Below are 25,964 nucleotides of genomic sequence, written 5' to 3'. Positions count from 1 at the left end.
CGAAGTTCCCTCTTTTACAATAGGGTTCAATAGGATAGAATGTTTTTTTTGTGTCCGTGGTTGTGGGGAATTTCTTATTATTAAGTGAATGCTGACTGGAACTATTGTTTACCTTGTTACCTGGCAATGACCACAAGAGCGTTTCAAAGAGCTGTCAGTCAAGGTGAGCTCAGGAATATAAGCTACCCTGTTAACCTGTTCTTTCAGTCTTCCTGATTGTTTGAGATAAGAGAAAAGGTAAAATTTCTTCAATTCCGAGCATTTCAATAGCGTAAAAATATTATGGGTTAGGTTTTGGTCATTCAAAGGCTATTTTTACTTGGGAAATAGGATGAATGAGCGGGACCTTTAATCAGCCACTCTCTAAACCAATCTGGTCTCAGAGCATTTCGTATTATTCTATACATAAATCCAAGACACTCCATGTAGTATGATATGTTACATTTCATATGGTTACATTAGACAGATGGTCACCAAGCAAAAGTGAAAGGAGGGTGGTTGGTCAGGGTGGATTGGTTGGCGTATAACGTGAACATCTAGCAACCCGAATGTTGCGAGTTCGAATACCATCAAAGATAAGTTTAACATGTTAGCTAATTAGCAATTTTTCAACTACTGACTACTTTTTAGCTACTTGGCAACTACTTAGCATGTTAGCTAACCCTTCCCCTAACCCTAACCGTAACCCTTTTAGCTAACCTTTTACCTAACCTTAAACATTTTAGCTAACCCTTCCCTTTAACCTAACTCCTAAACTTAACCATAACCTTCACCCTAACCCCTAGCCTAGCTAACGTTTGCCACCTAGCCCCCTAGCTATAATTCGTAACATATCATACATTTAAAAAATTCGGAACATATTGTACTTTTAGCAAATTCGGAACATATTGTACGTTTTTCAAATTCGGAACAAATAATCCGCATTGTAATATGTAACATTTATACGAAATGGGGAATGGACATCCACAAATAAATACATATCATACTAAATGGATTGTCTCAGATTTACATGCAGAACAATAAAAAATGCTCTGAGAAGAGGTTGAGTAAGCTTGTATTGCTTTGTACATGAGCTATGTAGGTGAGGTTAATGTCTTGGGGGTCTGTCCTTCTACGAAACGTACAATACCGTAAGGTTACGAATTTTGCTAAACGTACTATATGTTACGAATTTGCAAAACATATGATATGTTACGAATTCTAGCTTGCTGGCTAACGTTAGCTAGGCTAGGGGTTAGGGGTTAAGGTTAGGGTTAAGTTTAAGAGTTAGGCTAAAGGGTTATCGTGTTGTGCGACAAAACTGCACAATTTAAAGTGGCCTTGTATTGTCCCCAGCACAAGGTGCACCTGTGTAATGGCCATGCTGTTTAATCAGCTCCTTGATATGCCACAGCTGTCAGGTGGATATATTATCTTGGAAAAAGATAAATGCTTACTAACAGGGATATAAATACATTTGTGCACAAAATTTGAGAGAAATACACTTTTTCTGGGATTTTTAATTTCAGCTCATGAAACATGGGACCAACACTTTACATGTTGCTTTATATATTTGTTTGGTGGGGATACAGTTTTAAATGAGAACATACAGTAATTGTTGTGTCTGTCTTTAGTGTATTTCCCTTCCTTTCAATTCATATCCACAATTTACAAACCATAATGTTCATAGAAGCAAAATGGTATTGATTTCTAAGGTCCTTGATGGAAGACCTTGGACTGGATAACAATCACTTTCTTATCTATCTTGTCCATCTTTCTGCTTTCAATGGTTTCCTAAGAGCCCCTAAAGGCTCTCACAAGGCAAACATGCCACTAAGCTTTTCAGTTGTATTTTTTGAAATCCTTTTACAAGAGGTGATTTTTAACAACTTCCTTATCCCCCTCCAGTCAGGTCAACTCAGTCTGGTGCCTGATCCACTGCAGTCGACCTCGGCCGGGCACCGGCGAGCCTTAACCTTGGATCCCCCCCCAACCCTCCAGGAGGAGTGTGGATAGGGGGAGTGGGGCTAGGGCTGGAGGTGTGTGGGGAAAGCAAGGACCTGCCACATTATATGCTTTAACATGACTGGCAAATCCACTGTGGTTAAACAAACTTAACCTTCATTTGTGAAACGGTGCAAATCAAAGGGCAAAAAACGACTTGTGCTGGTAATTACCGCTGGGGGAGAGCAACAGGGGAATCAAGGATGGAGGGAGGAGAGAGGTGAGCGCCGGGAGATAGAGAGGGGAGAATACAAAAAGAAGGGGAATCATTTAAGGAGAAGACGCATTTTTAATGAGTTTGCCCAGAAATTGATTTTCCGCTGTAATCTTTTATTTATATGCAGGCAGGTCTCCCTTCCCGGCAGTGTGAGGGTCAGTCCTCTGTGAACCCTGTTAGGACCCCCACTCCGTCAAACAACACCCAAAGCCCAGGGAAAATGGTATTTTAGCAAAGGCAAACATTGTCCTGTCTTGGCTTAAGGGGCGAAATAGCTGTTTAAAAAAAAAAACTTGTTCCCCTCTATCTATCATGCCAGAAAGTCTGTCTGGAGGAAGGAAGACAGGAGCAAATTGAAATTGGAACAAAGTTTAGACAGTTATCATCATAATTATCCAATTAATATTAATGGAGAAGAGTGTTATTAGAGCATCTCAATTAGGCGGAGGGTATTTGGTTAGCAAGCAACCACCAGCAGAACAACTTGGAGGAATGGCTGTGTATGGTAGCATGCAGTACTACTTGGAGGAATGGCTGTGTATGGTAGCATGCAGTACTACTTGGAGGAATGGCTGTGTATGGTAGCATGCAGTACTACTTGGAGGAATGGCTGTGTAGTACTACTTTGTGAAGGAGTGGCTTTCACTAAACATTCACACTGTTATACTTGATTTATATTATTACTATTGGCAATTGTAATTTTTTGAGGGAGTTGTGATTGTGTTTTGCATAGTTCATCTTCCATAAATTAATAACTTTTTTAGGTGTCTCTGAGGAAAGAGATGTTCAATCTTAAAGGGATTGTTTATATTAGGCTACATTTTGATTGTCTCAGACGGAATGGAATAGATGGATCACACACAGGTCATAATTACTGAGCTCATAAAATGTGTTAGGTTTGTGTTGCCCATGGTGAGCCACTATTTCAGCCAGCCAATGTTCTTCTGTGCATTAGAATTCTGAAATAGATTACATATGCGTATAAATAGATCACATATAGGTGATCCAATATCTAGCTATATTACTCAGTATCTCAACGTAATCAACACATTCAACATTGAATGGCTTCTGTTGCTCTGACTTCTTCGGTTTATTTAGTGGATCCATATTTCCAGTAGGTCTAAATACAGGACATGTAGGTCTAGTGTTTTTTTTCCATCCACTGCAAGGTTCTGTGTGTTAGGTTCATTAAAAGCTAACACACAGGACTACAGGAACATCCAGCAACATGCATTAGTCATATCTGTCAAATTGGATTTTGGGAATGATTGAATGTGTGACAATAACTGAATGAAAATGAGAATTAACAAATGCATAGATAAATATTTTCCATATAAATATAAGATTTGCCTACATAAGGGTGTGTAACATTTTTACTATGCCATTCGAAGCAGAACTATCTTTGGCAGAACAGTGCTCACACAATTCACACAATTCATTCATCTCTCTTTAGGCTACTGTATGATGCTAGCTCACATTAGGCAACATTATTCAGAAACCTGTCAGATTTGATGTGAAGTGTTTACTTGAGAAATAATGACCCATTTATATTATTCCGTGCATAAAAATAAATGCAACGACTAAAGTAATTTAAATAGCTGTAGGACTACTCTGATAGATTCAAAATGGAATAGGCCTAGGATTACTAGGCCAAACACAGAAAAGTTCTAGCCTTGTTTTGTCACCCAACCTGAAAACATTGCATTTCGTAATTTACATCAGGCCAACTGTGGATTTTCCTATATTTTGAATTTAGTACATATAAACTGTAGGCCAACATAAACCAAATACATTTGACCACTGATTTTTTTTTTTTTTTTTTTACCAAATTACAGCAGTTTAAATATATAAAGCTATTGGTCTATGAATTTATGAATCTTGGTATGAATTTAAGACACTGAATAGGGGATTAAATACAATTATATGGCACAGGTGAAAATACCACAATCCCACTTTCTAGTTTTCAAAGTAGCTTATTCTATAAACAAAGCAGTCTTTTTAGTTCTTGGCATGGTAAACTCACTGTCACCATCTTCCCGCATGTTGTAGACGAGGCCTGCTGCAGAAAAGAAGCAACACATATATTTTTGTGCTGAAAACTACGCTGGTGGAAATTATACATAACCAACAATTGTAGTATATAAAAGCCAACAAGAGCATTGCTGAAAGAGATGGACGTAGCAGAGGTGCCACAGTACCATGGGGTATTTTTTTGGTTTCATATTTGAGTTTGAGCGTTTCATGTGATTTGTTTTCTTGTGTGAGCCACCATTGCCACCAGGTGGGGAAAGGAGCACCAGCGTAACTTGATGACCAAACCCCCGCATGCCCATTGAAACCAGTAGAGGGCAGAGTAAATTCACTTAGAGAATTCCACCTCGAGATGCTCTGCACGCTTGACCTTTACATTATTGCACTCATTATGTTCAAAATAAAATACTAACTTGCATTCATATGGACATGTAGAGAAATATGCAGCCCAAGAAATGTAAGTGAATTTCCAAAAGTTTATTTTTCAGTAATGATAAAACGCAATAAAATATACTCTTAGAGAAATAATAAATATACAGTATTTTTTTTATAAACAAAATGCACAATTTACAAAAACTTCCACTGTGTGTGTGCCTCGTCCTATGTCTATAAGATATTAGACCTTATTACAGTTATAGCTGTTAATATTGTCATTAGTATGTTTATTATCATCATTAATATCAATATTATTCATAATAATATCTAATTTAAGGTGATTTTAGACACCTCTCTAGACTCTTCTGAGAGTTCCAGACCATGTGCTATACTCATTATTCTATCATGTTTTTTTCTTGAGGTTTAAAGACTCAGCCTCTACAACTGACAACTTCATAATATAGATGCCATATGGTATCTTCCATTAGATCTCTGATAGACCGTTCATCCATTTCATCATGGGTAAAAGCTTATTCCCCACAGTGTGAGTTTAAATCACTTTTTACAGACTGTTGCATCTCCCTTCACAGAAGCCTGAAGACGGACCGGTCTGTCTCAGAGGTCCCTGTCTGTCTGTCTGTCTGTCTGTCTGTCTGTCTGTCTGTCTGTCTGTCTGTCTGTCTGTCTGTCTGTCTGTCTGTCTGTTGTCCCCAACCCTCATATCCATGTCCTGTGAATGTGCAAATATTCAAATGATCTGTGTAATGTATGTTCCATGCCCATTGCAGTTAATATTCACCTCCAGTTCCCGTTTGCAGAATCTTTATATGTAGATCTTTGTATGTTCTAGGATTATGACACATAACAATGCTCACTCAGGTAAGGAGACAGTCAGTGTCAGTGTGTGTGTGTGTGTGTGTGTGGAGAGAGCTCCACTGTGTGGTCAGGAGGTAAACAGCAGGTAAGTGATAAGCAACGTTAGCAGGTAGGTGAGAGCGTGGGTGGTGCCAGTGTTGGACTGGGCTGAGCTGGGGGTGGGGGAAGCCTTGCTGGGGGCCTCCATGGAGGGGTAGAGGTCTGCCCTCCTGCGCTGCTCTTGGTGGGTGAGGGCGGGCTCCACCGTCACGTAGCCTTTGGTTATCCTCACATTAGGCTGAGGAGGTGGGGTACTGGAGGGTGAGAAAACCAGATCAGTCAGGTTAACAGGAACACTGCGGTAGTTAATGACAGATCTTGTTACTGTCTCTCGCTGTGTGAGTGCTCTTCCTGTCCTATGAGTGTGCAGTTGCACTGTCTGCTGCTCTTCATGTTACGATACTCTTTGTTGCCATTGGATGGTTTCAAAAAAGAGCTAGAGACAGTGTGTGTGTTTGTTCACCTCTCACCTGTCACCAATGCGGACCCACAGGTCACTGAAGAGGCGGGGGCGGCTGTGACCGCGGTGGGCCTTCCGGGGGCGCTTGTGTCTCCCAAACTCCTCCAGCTGGCTCAGGCTGTCTGGCAGCAGCATGTGGGGCAGCTCCTCATCCTCCAGCCCCTCCGGTCCATCATCCAGGTCTGAGGGACTGGTCACCCAGTCAGATGGAGAGACTGTACCCACATCAGAGCCCCCATCGCTGGGGCTCTCTGTTGGTTCTCTGTGGGACAAAGAACTATGCTTATTAAATATTAGAACATTGTGGTATAGACCTGTATGTTTGTTCCCTCATCACTAGAATAGCTGAAAGATAACAGAATAATGTTAGTGAGTAGTTTATTTATGTTATGTAATATATTTTAGGGAGGTTCTCCTTAGAGGTTGTGTGTGAATGTGCAATGGTGCGTGGTTTAAGGTGACCTAACCACCACGGTGCTCTCCAGCCTACCTATAGGCTCCAAAGGGCTTTGAACTTCCAACAGGGACACAATGTCCTCTGTGCTTGTAAAGAGTTTACTGAGTGTCTAAATCCGCCACGAGCCACAAGGGAGGTAGCTGTAACCCCTCTGACCACCCTGACAACTCAATAACTTAGAAATGTATCCTTACCATATTCATTTGCTTGAAGTAGTCAAGGATGTAACACGGTCAGATAGGGCAAAGTAAGGTTTCCGTTACATTGCTTTGATCAACACCGTCATATGAGAGCAGGAAAGGAGGATACATTTCAAAAGCATTGGAACTTGGTCCTACACTAATCCACATTCCTTACCTGTCATTTATGCCACTTCCTTCCCTATCTGATTACCGGTAGTTGCCTGTAGGCACAGATCTAGGATCAGAAAACCCACAAAATGACCTTAACGTTTAGGGGCAACTTCTGCCCACTATGCATATGAAGGGTCATATTGCTTTCCCGTCAGTAAACACCCTGGAAGTTTGACATCCTAATGAGGCCCCAGGTTCAGACCACACACTGTTCAGCGCCGTGTTAGCCAGTATTACACTGTCTACAGATGTTGGCTGCTGTGGGCTACAGCCACTCTACACTGAGTCACTTTGCTTTGGTTCCTTTTGGCATCATCTCTATATTAAGCAGAAAGCACATGATGCCTCTGGGTGCAGGCACAGTTTTGAGGTTTACACTTCTTAACCTCCCGAAAAGCTTCCTGCCACATTGTATTGTTGTCACCTCATATCAGAGAGCACAAAGTGTTTTGAGCGGTTTTGTGTGTTTTCGACCACAATCAGTCAGTCCACTTGTCAGCTTTTAAAGCAGAACTGCTGTGGCCTGCAGCTCGGCTGAGGCTGGGCCTGGGCATGCTCTGTGTATGAGCCAGGGAGGAATGGTTTTGTTACAGCTGTAATTTGCAGTGAAGGAAGTGAGTTTGTAAAAGCAGTGGATGGATTAGATGTTTTACTGTAGCTCTGCTTTATGTGATTTCCCATGTTGTTCCTCATTTGTCCATTTTCACCCTGGTTCAAGTGAGTGCTGTAACCATTAGCGCTGCTATTTTAATGGGCCTAACCTGCACGGGCCTTAGATCAACCCCCCAAGTCCTGCTGCTGCTGCCTGCAGGGTGATAGGGAGCCTGTGCCAGCGTGCGGGGTGTTCAGGGGGGGGAGAGTTCACGGGGGAGACTGGGGGCTGGTTTCCATGAGGAGATGCAGCACCCCTCATCAGAAGGCTGATGGTTGAGGCTCTTTCTGTGAGGTGGCCATGCCAAGGGGGCTGGTGAGGTCAATGAGTGGGGTCAATGAGTACATGTCATGTGTTTCTGCTCTGGAGTGAATACAGTTGATGTGGTATCGTAAACGTCTGTGGTAAATCTGAGACTGTGTGTTTGTGAATGTTCATATGAATTAGTGCCCAATGCCCATACACATGTCAATGTGTGTGCATGTGTTTCGGTTGTGGCCCTGCTGTGTGGGCGGGGAGTGTCTCTGTACTCACTCTGTGATTGGTTCCTGGTAGTGTGATGGTGTGTGCACAACCTCGTAGCCCTCCTGTCTCAGGATGTCCAACACACTGTGGTTCCCCAGGAAGTGACCTAACAGGGAACACAACAGGTCAGTTCACATCTCAAATAACGCTGTACCTGATAGACAGGGCCCGAGTCATGATGACAGACGGCTACAAGATAGTCTCTAGTCTAAAACAGAGGTCTGAAGAGACAGGGATAGCGTTTTCCTGCCGAGAGTACTTTGTGAACCGACTGCAAACCAATTTCACATGTAGAATCGCACAAAAATGTCAGTAGTCAGACGCCAACAGCTCGCTGAAGGATCGGTAGTCAGACGCCAACAGCTCGCTGAAGGATCGGTAGTCAGACGCCAACAGCTCTCTGAAGGATCGGTAGTCAGACGCCAACAGCTCGCTGAAGGATCGGTAGTCAGACGCCAACAGCTCGCTGAAGGATCGGTAGTCAGACGCCAACAGCTCGCTGAATGATCGGTAGTCAGACGCCAACAGCTCGCTGAAGGATCGGTAGTCAGACGCCAACAGCTCGCTGAAGGATCGGTAGTCAGACGCCAACAGCTCGCTGAAGGATCGGTAGTCAGACGCCAACAGCTCGCTGAAGGATCGGTAGTCAGACGCCAACAGCTCGCTGAAGGATCGGTAGTCAGACGCCAACAGCTCGCTGAAGGATCGGTAGTCAGACCCCAACAGCTCGCTGAAGGATCGGTAGTCAGACGCCAACAGCTCGCTGAAGGATCGGTAGTCAGACGCCAACAGCTCCCTGAAGGATCGGTAGTCAGACGCCAACAGCTCGCTAAAGGATCGGTAGATGAATTGGAGATCCACATTTGGTCCGATGTGTCGACCCTTTATGGTGGCAGAACGGCCATCCTTAGTTCCTACATATACTGACCCTTGATCTTTCTCTGCACTTGTTCCTATGTACTGACCCTTATTGACCCCATATTGTAGTGCACTCTGCTCCTTGCCCCCTTCCCCAAACCCCTTGTTTTTTTCTGATTCCTTCATTCTGACATCAAACAGACAGGTCTCAGCCACACACTGATGAAAGCAGTTTTATTCCTCCCTACCGTGAATAATCCCAGGTGTCACTCAACCCAGTAATACGGCCTAATGCTCTCTGACATCACCCCCCCCAGCACGCTCCCTCAGCTTATTAACAGCACGCTGGCAATCTTCAAGGGCCCTAGCTTGCCTGCTTTCCCGATCCTCTATTTTATTATTATGATTTTTCTGATCATTCCTGAGGGGAGAAAATGCGACGCTACACTTTCTTGGCGGCGGAGTTCAAAGACTGTGTGGGGATTGGCAGGGGAGGGAGGAGAGGCTACTGCCGAGTGTCGGTCAGATCAGACGGCCAGATTACAGCACTCTCCCTCCACCACACCAAGTCCCTCCAGAGAAGAGAGAAGAGGAGGGGGGGACAGACACCCTATTGAGGGGCCCAGTCTCCTCCTCTCCTCTTTTACTTATTTCTCCTCTCCCCTCCTCTCCTCTCTTCACGTCTCTCCTCTTTTGCCTTCTATCTTCCCTCTACTCTCCACTCCTCCTTTCTACTCCTTTCTTCCTCTCTCATATCCTCTCCTGCCCCCCCCCCCTCCCCCACACAGCTGAAGGCTGCTCCCAGAATGGCAGATTCAATGACCCTCATGTCTTTGTCAAGCAGATATTTCATTAATTTCAGCTATGAAGACCTTTTACGGTCAGTGAAAAAGCCCTGTGCATTCCGTCTGTTAGGTCAAGCTGTCTGTTTGATGTCTTGTTAATTTTCTCACTTTTAGATGTCATACACAAACAGTCTGAACAGAGGGCTTACAGAGACATACGGTTTCCACAGGCCAGCAGGCGAAGTAATTTAGTCGGTTCTGAGGGCTGTGTGGGATGAATTACAAGTGTGTAAGTGTGTGTGAAGGGGCTTGCATATGTGTGTATGGTCATCTCCCTAACCAGACACCAGACAGCCACAGAGATCAGGACTGTAGCCAGGAACACCCGCCTGCTACAGGGGGCCAAGTGCACCCTCCCGTCTGTCTGGTCTGACCTGTCGCTCAGAGTGAATGTGTGTATTCACTGTCTGTGGTCAGACTGTTTCTGACTCAAGAGACCATTATAGGAGGTCGAAAATACATTTCTGATATCTTGCGTTCCTCTCTCTTTCTTGATTTGTGAGGGTGCTGTCACGTATCCCCTGTATGATCCGGAGCCTGGAGCCTTTGGTACCCTGATCCAGCTATAAAGCATGTGTGAACCCCAAATGAACCCTGGACCTGCGTGTGTAAAGGTTCCAAAATCCCTGACCAGAGTACCAGGTATTGTGACACGGCAGCGGAAGTTGCGTGGAACTTTATGTCCGTTGTAAATAAGCAAGCTTCCTAACGCCATGTAGAGTGTGTGTCTCGTAAATCGCCCCCGGAAACGGTTATTTTCAGGTCTTGTGAAAGCAAAACATATTCTGTAGAATTTTCACAAACGATCCAAGAAACCAAACCAGGTTACCAAATGTCATATGTGAAACGCCTTCAATCCTTCATCCACACCCACACCCTCACCCACACCCAAAACACCTACACAAATAAACACCCATATACAAACAAACAAACACACCAACACACACATTTAGTAGCCACACACATCCCTCTAAAAATAGGAGGAGATCCTCCTCCCCTGTAAACAGACTTCTGTGGCTCTGTCCGGTATGTGGCCCTCCTCGGCCAGCCAGTGTGTTTATTTGGTGACCACACTGAGGATTTAGACCACTGAGAATTTAGATCACTTAATGAGAGAGAAGTCCTGCCTTCTTATGGATCAAATAGCTCTTTCCTGCCTCTAGTTAAGGCATTAACTCCGAATGTTAAATGATTATTAAGTTTAAGCATTAACTCAAACATTTTAAGGTTAGGCATTAACTCTGAATGGTTAAGGTAAGGGCTCCCTCTAATTCCCTCTCCTCCCAGAGGAACTGAGCTCTAGGACCATGCCTAAGGACTACCTGACCTGATGACTCCTGGCTGTCCCCAGTCCACCTGGTTGTCCTGCTGCTCCAGTTTCAAATGTTCTGCCTGCGGCTATAGAATCCTGACCTGTGCTACCTTGTCCCAGACCTGCTGTTTTCGACTCTCTCTCTCTCTCTCGCTCTCTACCGCACCTGCTGTCTCGACTTCTGTATGCTCGGCTATGAAAAGCCAACTGACATTTACTCCTGAGGTACTGACCTATTGCACCCTCTACAACCACTGATTATTATTTGACCCTGCTGGTCATCTATGAACGTTTGAACATCTTGAAAACAATCTGGCCTTAATGGCCATGTGCTGTTATAATCTCCACCTGGCACAGCCAGCAGAGGACTGGCGACCCCTCAGAGCCTGGTTCTTCCTAGGTTCCTGCCTTTCTAGGGAGGTTTTTCTAGCCAGCATGTTTCTACATCTGCATTGCTTACTGTTTGGGGTTTTAGGCTGGGTTTCTGTTTAGCACTTTGTGACATCTGCTGATGTAAGAAGGGCTTTATTATAAGAAGGGCTCTTCATCCGAAGAGGAGGAGCAGGGATTTGACCAAAACGCAGCGAGGTATGATGACATGATTTTAATGAAACAAGACGAAAAAACACGAAACTAAATACACTTGAATAATTAACAAAATAACAAAACGGAGTAGACAGACCTGGACATGGAAGGTCCCAGAATCACCGAAAATATAGTTTACAGAAACCTCAGTGTTGTGCGAGAGTACCCGTCAAATATAGATTTTTAAATACACGAAGAACTCACGAACAGGAACAGACTACATAAACCGAGACAGTCCCGTGTGGCGCGACAAACACTGACACAGGAGACAACCACCCACAAACAAACAGTGTGAAAACACCTACCTTAATATGACTCTCAATCAGAGGAAATGAAAACCACCTGCCTCTAATTGAGAGCCATATCAGGTCACCCTTATACAAACATAGAAACACATAACATAGACTACCCACCCAAACTCACGCCCTGACCGTCAAACACATACAAAATAACAGAAAACCGGTCAGGAACGTGACATTTATAAAGACATTTGACTTAAGAATTTGATTTAAGGTTTGGGATAGGCGTAAAACAAAAATCGCTAGCAACGCCTTAGCAAAACCGAAACATTCTTGAAGGTAACAGCTCTCTCTGTTGTCCCTAGTGGCCGGTTTCCATGTCATCTCCTGACGTCCTAAGACATGAATGGACGTCGAATACTGACTTGTATCACGGGGGACCTAGATGGTCCTATAATATAGAGCGTGATGAGGATAAGGACAGATTTAAGGAGAGAGGGAGACTGTATCAGCATCAGAAGGAGAGAGGGATCCATGCCCTCAGAGCATGGGCAGTCAGGCTGGCTGGTGGACCCCTGTGAGGAAGGAAGAGGGGGTAAGTAGGACACTGATGCAGACCACTACACACAGAACACACAGAACCCACGCTGGGCACTGTTGCTATGCTGCAAACAAACACAAGCTGTTGCTTCACAGGCTGTGGAACAACAGACCATGAAAAAAGAGAGAAGAAGAGAGGGATGGGTAGAGAGAAAGGGGTGGAACCAAACCACACAAAGCTGGACTGCTAAAAAAAATAAGTTGGCCAAGGAAAATAAGGATGCCTCTACCCTGATTGGAAATGTGTGTGCTATCTGATGTTTGGGTGTGTGTGTGTGTGTGTGCATTTGCGTGTGAGTGCATGCATTCACAACGTACGTTCACATGCACATGTGTGTGTGTGTGTGTGTGTGTGTGTGTGTGTGTGTGTGTGTGTGTGCGTGTGTGTGTGTGTGTGTGTGTGTGTGTGTGTGTGTGTGTGTGTGTGTGTGTGTGTGTGTGTGTGTGTGTGTCTGTGTGTGTCTGTGTGTGTGTGTGTGTTGAGATGCTCGGGGGAGTCCCTGTCTGACTCACTCCCAGTATTGTAGTTCAGAGTACTATTCCACAACGTGAGCATGAGTAATGTAACATAGGTTTAATAACTCCAGCATCCCTGCACCTTAACCTTGGGTGTACATTTGCACCTCTACAGAACCAGCACATCTATAAATCACCTCCCAGCCTCCCAGTCAACAAACCGAGGGAGAGAAATCCTAGCCGCAGTGCATCTGAACCAGCTGAACCATGGCGTTGAACAGAGCACCTCTCGCTTGACGTGTAAATCCAAAGGAAGGAATCAGAAAATTCCACCCTGAATCCCACTGTTTTAGTAGTGGGATTAATGGGAATCAGAAGGGTTTCCCCTCCTCCTCCTCATTCCTCTCCTTGTCTCTCCCCTTCTTCTCTGTAATGATTTGATATCCTATGTTTTAGGCTTGGGCGGTATACCGTATATACCGTATACCGGGGTATTTTGAAATACCGACTGTATGATCAATACCAGTTGGAGCACCCTTAAAGCTTATAGAGGGGGTTTCTACGCTACAGCTTATAGCTAAAAGTTAAGTATCTAAGATTTGCCAAATAAATTATCTCAGGGCTCCAGCTATGCATTTGGTTGGCTAACTTGCTAAGTAAGTAGCTAGCTTGCCAGCTCAAGCCTCTTAGTTACAGCAGAGACAATCAATGGTTCAAGATCCCTGCTGCCTAAATTCATTCTGTGCATAAAAAAACAAGTTTACCTTTGGAAAGAAATAGCGCCCCTTATTTCACCTTTATTTAACCAGGTAGGCTAGTTGAGAACAAGTTCTCATTTACAACTGCGACCTGGCCAAGATAAAGCAAAGCAGATCGACACATACAACAACACAGAGTTACACATGGAATAAACAAACATACAATCAATAATACAGTACAAAAATCTATATACAGCATGTGCAAATGAGGTAGGTTAAGAGAGGTAAGACAATAAATAGGCCATGGTGGCAAAGTAATAACAATATAGCAATTAAACACTGGAATGGTAGGGTGTGCAGAAGATGAATGTGCAAGTAGAGATACTGGGGTGCAAAGGAGCAAGATAAATAATTTAATACAGTATGGGGATGAGGTAGATTGGATGGGCTATCTACATATGAGCTATGTACAGGTGCAGTGATCTGTGAGCTGCTCTGACAGCTGGTGCTTAAAGCTAGTGAGGGAGGTAAGAGTCTCCAGCATCAGAGATTTTTGCAGTTCGTTCCAGTCATTGACAGCAGAGAACTGAAAGGAGAGGCGGCCAAAGGAAGAATTGGTTTTGGGGGTGACCAGTGAGATATACCTGCTGGAGCGCGTGCTACGGGTGGGTGCTGCTATGGTGAACAGTGAGCTGAGATAAGGCGGGGCTTTACATAGCAGAGACTTGTAGATGACCTGGAGCCAGTGGGTTTGGCGACGAGTATGAAGCGAGGGCCAACCAACGAGAGCATACAGGTCGCAGTGGTGGGTAGTATATGGGGCTTTGGTGACAAAACGGATGGCACTGTGATAGACTGCATCCAATTTGCTGAGTAGAGTGTTGGAGGCTATTTTGTAAATGACATCGCCGAAGTCGAGGATCAGTAGGATGGTCAGTTTTACGAGGGTAAGTTTGGCAGCATGAGTGAAGGATGCTTTGTTACAGGAACTGTATGAAGGTACCGGCCAACCCTACTATGCATGCAGCCCAATGAGTGCCTCCACCAGAGGGGGGTGATGACCGATGACCGAGACCGATCGTGTCCCAGTCCTGTTCCCCTAATGCACACTGAAAATAAAGAAGACTTCTTTATTGCACACACTATCAAACTGTCGGGCCAAACGAGAATTCACTCCAGAGAGCCGGAAGAGCTGTCTTTATTTCCTCCTTCCTTATGTCTGATGCGCTCTTAAAGTGGCATCGCACGGTGAAGGCTCCGTGCAGGATTTTGCGACTGGACATTTTTATATGTAATACATGGAATTATTCCTTGGGTAATAGCAACCTTTTACAGCTGTTTAAGTAAGACATCCCACATTACACCCTCATCTACCCCCTGTGGGTGAGACCCTCGGAGTGCCTTGACTGGTGGGGTGTGATGACCGACAATTGTGAATGGTCGTGTCCCGATCCTGGTCCCCTAATGAACCCAATCAGCAATAATAATAGGAATATTTATACTCATCTACCCACTATAGGTCAACCAAGAGGTACCGATGCAAGTCAAGAACCAACAGGACCTTGAACAGCTTATCCTCCCAAGTCATAAGGCGGCTAAATAGACTGCTAAATAGTAAACAAAGTAGCTACCCAGACTATCTGCATTGACCCTTTTTACACAAACCTTTTTGACTCATCACATACGCTGCTGCTACTGTTTATTATCTATCACTTTATTCCTAGTTATATGTACATACAGTATCTATCTACCTCAATAACCTCATAGCCCTGCACATCCACTCGGTACTGTAACTCCTTGTATATAGCCAAGTTATTACCTCGTACCCCTGTACATCCACTCAGTACTGTAACTCCTTGTATATAGCCAAGTTATTACCTCGTACCCCTGTATATCCACTCAGTACTGTAACTCCTTGTATATAGCCATGTTATTACCTCGTACCCCTGTATATCCACTCAGTACTGTAACTCCTTGTATATAGCCAAGTTATCGCTAGTCATTGTGTATCTATTATTATTAAAGTGAGAGCATACAGCGGCACTGACTTGGTCCATGTGGTCACGTTTCTATTACTTCTCTATTTTCTTTCTCTCTGCATTGTTGAGAAGGGCCCGTAAGTAAGCATTTCACTGTTAGTCCACACCTGTTGTTTATGAACCATGTGACAAATACAATTTGATTTGATTTGACTTTGTTGTGCATGCTCAGAGACCCACGGTCTCTTGAAAAAATGGACCAAATCAGGATCGCTGTAGGGGTCAATGGATTTCTGTAGAAACATTTAAAGTGTTTCCCGCTGGCTTTAAATATTTAGTCTGTCTGTATGCTCTCAGTCTGTCTGCCAGACCCCACATGCTACAGTCACTACTGCTATACTGCTGGCAGAGAGAGACAGAGAGAGAGGAGGGGAAAAAGAGAGTGGGGAAAGAAAGAGAAAGTGTACAGGGAGAAAAAGAGGGAAAGAGAGATGGGGTAGACAGGGACTTGCAGGGGTTGGGCCTGTGGTGGGTTTAAAACATTTAGTGAAAATTGCCCCCTCCGTTTGTTTTTGTTGCTGACAGCTGAGGTCTTAACTCCTTGTCTGCTAGGACGGGAGGGGGGATGAGGGCAGCTGGCAGGCGTCTGGAGAAAGGTTCCCTATCTTGCACACACACACATACGCTGACTGTAGCTATGCGGTGTAGACACGTGATAGAAGCCATGACATCTCGTAGACCCCCACAATGGTCTATTTATCTCTCTCATCTGATTCCTGCTCCACCTTTCATCATTTCATTTCCTTCCCTCCAACTTTCACCTCCTCAACCCCTCTTTATTGCAATAAGCCCCCTCTGCTACATGCTAGTCAGGTTTAGCTCTCAGATCAGCTGATACATAGTAATTCATAACAGACTTTACGCAAATTTTTCTAAAAATCACAAGTGTAATCACTATTGTATGTGTGTGTGCATGAGTGCAATTGTGTCCATGTAAAATGTGTGTGTGTGTGTGTGTGTGTTTGTGTGTGTGTGTGTGTGTGTGTGTGTGTGTGTGTGTGTGTGTGTGTGTGTGTGTGTGTGTGTGTGTGTGTGTGCGTGTGTGCATGTGTGTTTGTGTGTGTACCAGAGAAAGTGTGTGTGCATGTGTATTTGTATTAGCCAGAGGAGAGTTATGGAGATGGAGTGAGAGTACATGTTTTAATGCAATGTGGCGTAGCAGCCATTAGTGCTGAATGAGCTGTGATATGTTTTCAAGAGGCTAATGAAGCATGTAATCTACCAGCAGTCTAATGAGCCCTCCATCTAATTAGAGCTGCCTGGGAATCCCACCAGCACACCGGATAACGCTAAGCTAACCCTCAGGGCCTGAGAGGGACAGAGTCTATGGGCCTGACAGAGAGAGAGGCTAGCACTATGGGCCAAAACTCCTAACGTTAGACTAGATTACTTATCAGTAGTTATTTTAATGATAACGGGGGAATGTGTCATACATAATATATTAAAAATATACACTACCGTTCAAAAGTTTGGGGTCACTTAGAAATTGTATTGTTTTTGAAAGAAAAGCACATTTTTTGTCCATTAAAATAACATCAAATTGATCAGATATTCAGTGTAGACATTGTTAATGTTGTAAATGACTATTGTAGATGGAAACGGCTGATTTTTAATGCAATATCTACATAGGCGTACAGCGGCACATTATCAGCAACCATCACTCCTGTGTTCCAATGGCACAATGTGTTAGCTAATCCAAGTCCATCATTTTAAAAGTCTAATTGAGTTCCTCTGTCCAGTGTCTGTGTTCTTTTGCCCTTCTTAATCTTTTCTTTTTATTGGCCAATCAGAGATATGGCTTTTTCTTTGCAACTCTGCCAGCATCCCAGAGTCGCCTCTTCACTGTTGACGTTGTGACTGAGGTTTTGCGGGTACTACTTAATGAAGCTGCCAGTTGAGGACTTGTGAGGCGTCTGTTTCTCAAACTAGACACACTAATGTACTTGTCCTCTTGCTTAGTTGTGTACCGGGGCCTCCCACTCCTCTTTCTATTCTGGTTAGAGACAGTTTGCGCTGTTCTGTGAAGGGAGTAGTACACAGCGTTGTACGAGATCTTCAGTTTCTTGACAATTTTTCACATGGAATAGCCTTCATTTCTCAGAACAAGAATAGACTGACGAGTTTCAGAAGAAAGTTCTTTGTTTCTGGCCATTTTGAGCCTGTAATCGAACCCACAAATGCTGATGTTCCAGATACTCAACTAGTCTAAAGAAGGCCAGTTTTACTGCTTTGCTAACATAATTGCAAAAGGGTTTTCTAATGATCAATTAGCCTTTTAAAATTATGAACTTGGATTAGCTAATGTAACAGTTTAGCTTCCGTCCCTCTCCTCGCCCCTATCTGGGGTCGTACCAGGGACCCTCTGCACACATCAACCACAGTCACTCACGAAGCATCGTTACCCATCGCGCCACAAAAGCCGTGGCCCTTGCAGAACAAGGGGAACCACTACTTCAAGGTCTCAAAGCGAGTGACGTCACCGATTGAAACGCTATTAGCGCGCACCACCGCTAACTAGCTAGCCATTTCACATCGGTTACACTAACACAATGTGCCATTGGAACACAGGAGTGATGGTTGCTGATAATTGGCCTCTGTAAGCCTATGTAGATATTCCCTAAAAAAATTGGCCGTTTCCAGCTACAATAGTCATTTACAACATTAACAATGTCTACACTGCATTTCTGATAAATTTGATGTTATTTTAATGAACAAAAAATTAGCTTTTCTTTCAAAAACAAGGACATTTTTAAGTGACCCCAAACTTTTGAATGGTAGTGTATGTAAAATATCTAATAATGTCAAAAAAACGTTTGTGAGAGACTTTCATGCTGCTGCCTTGCGCTGTATAGAGACTGTAAGGAGAATAGGAGACAGACAAGTGATGGGGCTCCACACTGAGTCAGCTGCTAATGGGGAGATGACTGATGCAAAGATTACGTTTTACTATCGCACCTCTTCAGCTCTGACTTGTGATGGATCTAATATCAGACAGACCTTGTATGTGTGCCTGTGTGTGTGAATCTGCCTGTCTACTGTGTGTGTGTGTGTGTGTGTGTGTGTGTGTGTGTGTGTGTGTGTGTGTGTGTGTGTGTGTGTGTGTGTGTGTGTGTGTGTGTGTGTGTGTGTGTGTGTGTCCGTGCCTGTGTGCGTACGTGTTTGAGTTAAAGACGTATGCAAGACAAAAAGGCTGACCCCTGCCACAGCCCCAGCCCAGCGACACGGGAGACGGGGCCTGTGCATCGTCAGTCTCACGCACGGGACGGGGGGAGGGGGTGAGTAGGAGAGGGGGAGGTAGGGAGTGACACGTCAGCCCAACAGGGTGGACACTAAAACAGGACAGAGGCACCACTGTCAAATAATACACCCACACTGATACAGTAATACAGAAACACACATTCACAACACAACAAACACACACACTGACACACCTGTACAATTACAATACAAAGCTATCAGTGCAAGACCTCTAGTCGTCTTTCACTGGTGTCCCTTTGTTTCTCCTCCTATCCTTCTGTCCTCTTTTCTGTTTCCATAAAACGTTCCTACTGGGAGGAGGGGATGACATGGAAAGATAGAGTGAGACAGAGCAGATGGAGTTAAAGAAGAGAGAGAGATGGCGTCAGTGTGATACAGGGGGGATGGAGGCAGACAGGAAAGCAGACAGAGACAGACAAGGGAGAGAAGAGAAGAAGAAAGAGAGAACGAGGGAGACGTTGTGACAAAGCAGGCGATATCTAGAGTGGAACAATAGGACCATGGCTTCAACAGAATGGAAAAACCTGCACTGAAATATTCTTTGTTTTAATATTATTATTTTTTAAGCAAAAGTCTGAACAAACAGACACGAACAATAACCTAGTATAGATATACACACATACACCTCACTAGCCACAGTCCCCTTACAGACACACACACACACACACACACACACACACACACACACACACACACACACACACACACACACACACACACACACACACACACACACACACACACACACACACACACACACACACACACACACACACACACACACACACACACACACACACACACACACACACACACACACACACACACACACACACACCACCTCTACATAACACACTAATATTCATGATCAGTTTGATGAGGAGGAGGTGGTGTGGCAGGGTGTTGGAGAGCAGTGTTTCAGAAGGTTCTCATTTGCTAATTCCTTGCTGCTGCCTACGTTCTCTTATTGAAAACATCCCCTGGAATTTCCTCCAGCAGCCACAGCCCAGCCACCACTTCACTGAGAAAGTGTGTTGCAGTGTGTGTGTGTGTTTGTTTGTTTGTTTGTTTGTTTGTTTGTGTGTGTGTGTGTGTGTGTGTGTGTGTGTGTGTGTGTGTGTGTGTGTGTGTGTGTGTGTGTGTGTGTGTGTGTGTGTGTGTGTGTGTGTGTGTGTGTGTGCGTGTGCGTGTGTGGGTGTGCGTGCATGCGTGTGTGTTGGCCAATGAAAGAGAAAGTGCTTGTGAGTGTGCTCTTAACCAATTACTATCAGCTGGTGCTGTGTCATTCTGTCCATGGAAAAGTGTACAACATTGTCTTGGCCAGATCACCAGTGTGGTATGCCATACTGCCACAGTCCTTACAGTAGAAGGCCCAGGGTTCTGGATGTTACATAACACTACAGTAACAGTAACAGTAACAGTCTGGCTCTTACAGTACAGTCACATGATGAGCTCCCTGAAGAACAAAGCAATGAAGATGAAAGGAGCAGATGGGGGAGAGAGATGGATAGATAGAGAGAGGAAGGGTGGAGATACTGCTGGATACATCTGTATACAAAGTCAGTTCCTGAGAGAACAAGACCGCCTGTTCCAACCTACTGCTGATGTGCCATAACCTCAGTGATTATTTTCTTTGACTAATAGTGTGATTATTTGATACATAGCAGAGCAGCATTGACAGTACAATGCATAAAGTGGAGCAGCAATGCCCTGTAATATCACTCTCACTGTACCACCACTCTCACTGTAACACCACTGTCACTGTAACAACACTGTTACTGAAACACCACTCTCACTGTAACACTACTGTCAATGTAACAACCCTCTCACTGTAACACCACTGTCACCGTAACAACACTGTTACTGAAACACCACTCTCACTGTAACACCACTCTCACTGTAACAATGCTGTTACTGTAACACCCCTCTCACTGTAACACACCTCTCACTGTAACACCACTCTCACTGTAACAATGCTGTTACTGAAACACCACTCTCACTGTAACACCACTCTCACTGTAACACCACTCTCACTGTAACACCACTCTCACTGTAACAATGCTGTCACTGTAACACCCCTCTCACTGTAACACCCCTCTCACTGTAACACCACTCTCACTGTAACAATGCTGTTACTGTAACACCCCTCTCACTGTAACACCCCTCTCACTGTAACACCACTCTCACTGTAACAATGCTGTTACTGAAACACCACTCTCACTGTAACACCACTGTCACTGTAACACCACTCATACTGTAACACCACTGTCACTGTAACAATGCTGTCACTGTAACACCCCTCTCACTGTAACACCCCTCTCACTGTAACACCACTCTCACTGTAACAATGCTGTTACTGTAACACCCCTCTCACTGTAACACCCCTCTCACTGTAACACCCCTCTCACTGTAACACCACTCTCACTGTAACAGTGCTGTTACTGTAACACCCCTCTCACTGTAACACCCCTCTCACTGTAACACCACTCTCACTGTAACACCACTCTCACTGTAACACCACTGTCACTGTAACACCACTCATACTGTAACACCACTGTCACTGTAACACCACTCTCACTGTAACACCACTGTCACTGTAACACCACTGTCACTGAAACACCACTCTCACTGTAACACCACTGTCACTGTAACACCACTCTCACTGTAACACCACTCTCACTGTAACACCACTGTCACTGTAACAACACTGTTACTGAAACACCACTCTCACTGTAACACTACTGTCACTGTAACACCACTCTCACTGTAACACTACTGTCACTGTAATACCACTCTCACTGTAACACCACTGTCACTGTAACAACACTGTCACTGTAACACTACTGTCACTGTAACAACACTCATACTGTAACACCACTGTCACTGAAACACCACTCTCACTGTAACACCACTGTCACTGTAACACCACTCTCACTGTAACACCACTCTCACTGTAACACCACTGTCACTGTAACAACACTGTTACTGAAACACCACTCTCACTGTAACACTACTGTCACTGTAACACCACTCTCACTGTAACACCACTGTCACTGTAACGCCCTTCTCACTGTAACACTACTGTCACTGTAACACCACTCTCACTGTAACACCACTCATACTGTAACAACACTGTTACTGAAACACCACTCTCACTGTAACACTACTGTCACTGTAACACCACTCTCACTGTAACACCACTGTCACTGTAACACCCCTCTCACTGTAACACCACTCTCACTGTAACACCACTCATACTGTAACAACACTCTCACTGTAACACCACTCTCACTGTAACACCACTCATACTGTAACAACACTGTTACTGTAACACCACTCTCACTGTAACACCACTCATACTGTAACATTGCTCTCACTGTAACACGACTCATACTGTAACAACACTGTTACTGTAACACCACTCTCACTGTAACACCACTCATACTGTACCACCACTCTCACTGTAACACTTCTGTCACTGTAACAACACTGTTACTGTAACACCACTCTCACTGTACCACCGCTCTCACTGTAACACCACTCATACTGTAACAACACTGTTACTGAAACACCACTCTCACTGTAACACCACTCTCACTGTAACACCACTCTCACTGTAACACCACGCTCACTGAAACACCACTCTCACTGTAACACCACTCTCACTGTAACACCACTCTCACTGTAACACCACTCATACTGTAACAACACTGTTACTGTAACACCACTCTCACTGTAACACCACTCATACTGTAACATTGCTCTCACTGTAACATGACTCATACTGTAACAACACTGTTACTGTAACACCACTCTCACTGTAACACCACTCATACTGTACCACCACTCTCACTGTAACACTTCTGTCACTGTAACAACACTGTTACTGTAACACCACTCTCACTGTACCACCGCTCTCACTGTAACACCACTCATACTGTAACAACACTGTTACTGAAACACCACTCTCACTGTAACACCACTCATACTGTAACAACACTGTTACTGTACCACCACTCTCACTGTAACACTACTGTCACTGTAACACTTCTGTTACTGTAACACTACTGTCACTGTACCACCACTCTCACTGTAACACCACTGTCACTGTAACAACACTGTCACTGTACCACCACTCTCACTGTAACACCACTCTCACTGTAACACCACTCTCACTGTAACAACACTGTCACTGTAACGACCACTCAGAATTTCTGTTGGATGGAGCATTTATTTTCTGCTTGTTATGCTTTGACTCCATGATCCCCTCTTGATTTTCATAAATAAGCGGATGCTGTGGCAAGAGGGAGGGGAGGGAGGGTGCTGTGGCAAAATGGGTGGCCTGCCCAAACCACTTTATACACATATCGTATAGTTTAATTACCCCCAGAAAGGTCATGAAACGGGATGGGTAACTCTAGAACGCCTTAACCTGGACGCCCGCTCTTTTCTTGTTTTCTTTCTGTAGTCGGCATCCTGTAGAACGGCATCCAAGGCAAATGCAGCGGGGAACGTTAATAGTCATCAGCCATATGGAAGGGAGGAGCTCTTATAAACACTAGTTCTCCTCCAGCTCTGCTCTGAAGAGTCTGCAGCTGGGATGATGGAGAGGGTGTCAGAGAAGGCACTGGACGGATGGGCCAAGACAGACAGACACAGACAGAAAAATATAAACAGACAGTGATGATACAGAGACAGAATTACTATGATTAATACAGAGACAGATGGACAGACAGATATGAAAGCAGAGACAGACAGAGCTGAGCCAATAAACTGACGATGGCAGAGTATTGTGTTCCCATAGGCCTCACCAGTACTATGCTCTATGGCTAAATCTATAAGGTGCTCTGCATATTTATCAGGCAATTTAACACTTCATAAGTAAAGTGTTAGCAGAAGATGATGTCAGAAGGTGACTGTGGGATATTTTGATATCAGCTTCTCTGAGAGCTGCTTCAGGCGCATGGGAGAGAACCTAGAGGAAACGTAGTTCTCCACGGCCTGGCGCTCGCGTGTCTGTACTCCTGGGTTACCGCCCGGTTACGGCCACGCTGCTGTCATGTTTCTCATCAGCTCACACTACCTGTCAGCCCTCACACACACACACACAGACACAGACACATAGTCACACACACACACACCGGCCTGTCAGCTGAAGGAACGCAGACACAGACAGACAGACAGACAGACAGACAGACAGACAGACAGACAGACAGACAGACAGACAGACAGAGCCAATCCCTCCAACTCCACCCTACACCAGCCCTACATCATAGTCCATACCTCCCACTTCACCCTACACCAGCCCTACATCAAAGTCTATACTTCCAACTCCACCCTACACCAGCCCTACATCAGAGTATATACGTCCAACTTCACCCTACACCAGCCCCACATCAGAGTCTATACCTCCCACTCCACCCTACACCAGCCCCACATCAGAGTCTATACCTCCAACTCCACCCTACACCAGCCCTACATCAGAGTCTATACCTCCAACTTCACCCTACACCAGCCCTACATCAGAGTCTATACCTCCCACTTCACCCTACACCAGCCCTACATCAGAGTCTATACCTCCCACTCCACCCTACACCAGCCCTACATCAGAGTCTATACCTCCCACTTCACCCTACACCAGCCCTAAATCAGAGTCTATACCTCCCACTCCACCCTACACCAGCCCTACATCAGAGTCTATACCTCCCACTTCACCCTACACCAGCCCTACATCAGAGTGTATACGTCCAACTCCACCCTACACCAGCCCTACATCATAGTCCATACCTCCCACTTCACCCTACACCAGCCCTACATCAAAGTCTATACCTCCCACTCCACCCTACACCAGCCCTACATCAGAGTCTATACCTCCCACTTCACCCTACACCAGCCCTACATCAGAGTGTATACGTCCAACTCCACCCTACACCAGCCCTACATCATAGTCCATACCTCCCACTTCACCCTACACCAGCCCTACATCAAAGTCTATACTTCCAACTCCACCCTACACCAGCCCTACATCAGAGTATATACGTCCAACTTCACCCTACACCAGCCCCACATCAGAGTCTATACCTCCCACTCCACCCTACACCAGCCCCACATCAGAGTCTATACCTCCAACTCCACCCTACACCAGCCCTACATCAGAGTATATACGTCCAACTTCACCCTACACCAGCCCTACATCAGAGTCTATACCTCCCACTCCACCCTACACCAGCCCTAAATCAGAGTATATACCTCCCACTCCACCCTACACCAGCCCTACATCAGAGTCTATACCTCCCACTCCACCCTACACCAGCCCTACATCAGAGTCTATACCTCCCACTTCACCCTACACCAGCCCTACATCAGAGTCTATACCTCCCACTCCACCCTACACCAGCCCTAAATCAGAGTATATACCTCCCACTCCACCCTACACCAGCCCTACATCAGAGTCTATACCTCCCACTCCACCCTACACCAGCCCTACATCAGAGTCTATACCTCCCACTCCACCCTACACCAGCCCTACATCAGAGTCTATACCTCCCACTCCACCCTACACCAGCCGTACATCAGAGTCTATACCTCCAACTCCACCCTACACCAGCCCTACATCACAGTCTATACCTCCCATTCCACCCTACACCAGCCCTACATCAGAGTCTATACCTCCCACTCCACCCTACACCAGCCCTACATCAGTCTATACCTCCCACTACACCCTACACCAGCCCTACATCAGAGTCTATACCTCCAACTTCACCCTACACCAGCCCTACATCAGAGTCTATACCTCCAACTCCACCCTACACCAGCCCTACATCAGAGTATATACGTCCAACTTCACCCTACACCAGCCCTACATCAGAGTCTATACCTCCAACTCCACCCTACACCAGCCCTACACCAGAGTCTATACCTCCCACTCCACCCTACACCAGCCCTAAATCAGAGTATATACCTCCCATTCCACCCTACACCAGCCCTACATCAGCGTCTATACCTCCCACTTCACCCTACACCAGCCCTACATCAGAGTCTATACCTCCCACTCCACCCCAGCCCTACATCCGAGTCTATACCTCCCACTCCCCCCTACACCAGCC

At 45.1% G+C, this 25,964-nt stretch overlaps 1 protein-coding gene across 2 annotated transcripts in view; it reads right to left on the bottom strand.

The window, feature by feature from the left end:
- Window positions 1–4,693: 4,693 nt before the first annotated feature.
- LOC129855583 (metalloprotease TIKI2-like) overlaps window positions 4,694–25,964 on the bottom strand; it is a 100,596-nt gene continuing 79,325 nt past the window's right edge. For both annotated transcript variants that reach the window (XM_055923404.1, XM_055923403.1), the window contains 3 exons: window positions 7,978–8,074; window positions 5,992–6,243; window positions 4,694–5,775 (listed from right to left, as the gene is read on the bottom strand). In XM_055923404.1, coding sequence (XP_055779379.1) covers window positions 5,550–5,775; window positions 5,992–6,243; window positions 7,978–8,074 — 575 coding nt within the window. In that variant the 3' untranslated portion in view covers window positions 4,694–5,549. The remainder of the gene's footprint in view (window positions 5,776–5,991; window positions 6,244–7,977; window positions 8,075–25,964) is intronic.

This window comes from Salvelinus fontinalis, chromosome 5, assembly GCF_029448725.1.
Source record: "Salvelinus fontinalis isolate EN_2023a chromosome 5, ASM2944872v1, whole genome shotgun sequence".
NCBI classification, from domain to species: Eukaryota; Metazoa; Chordata; class Actinopteri; order Salmoniformes; family Salmonidae; genus Salvelinus; species Salvelinus fontinalis.
Note: the sequence above shows the minus strand (reverse complement) of the source record. Positions and strands in the feature narration are given on the sequence as shown.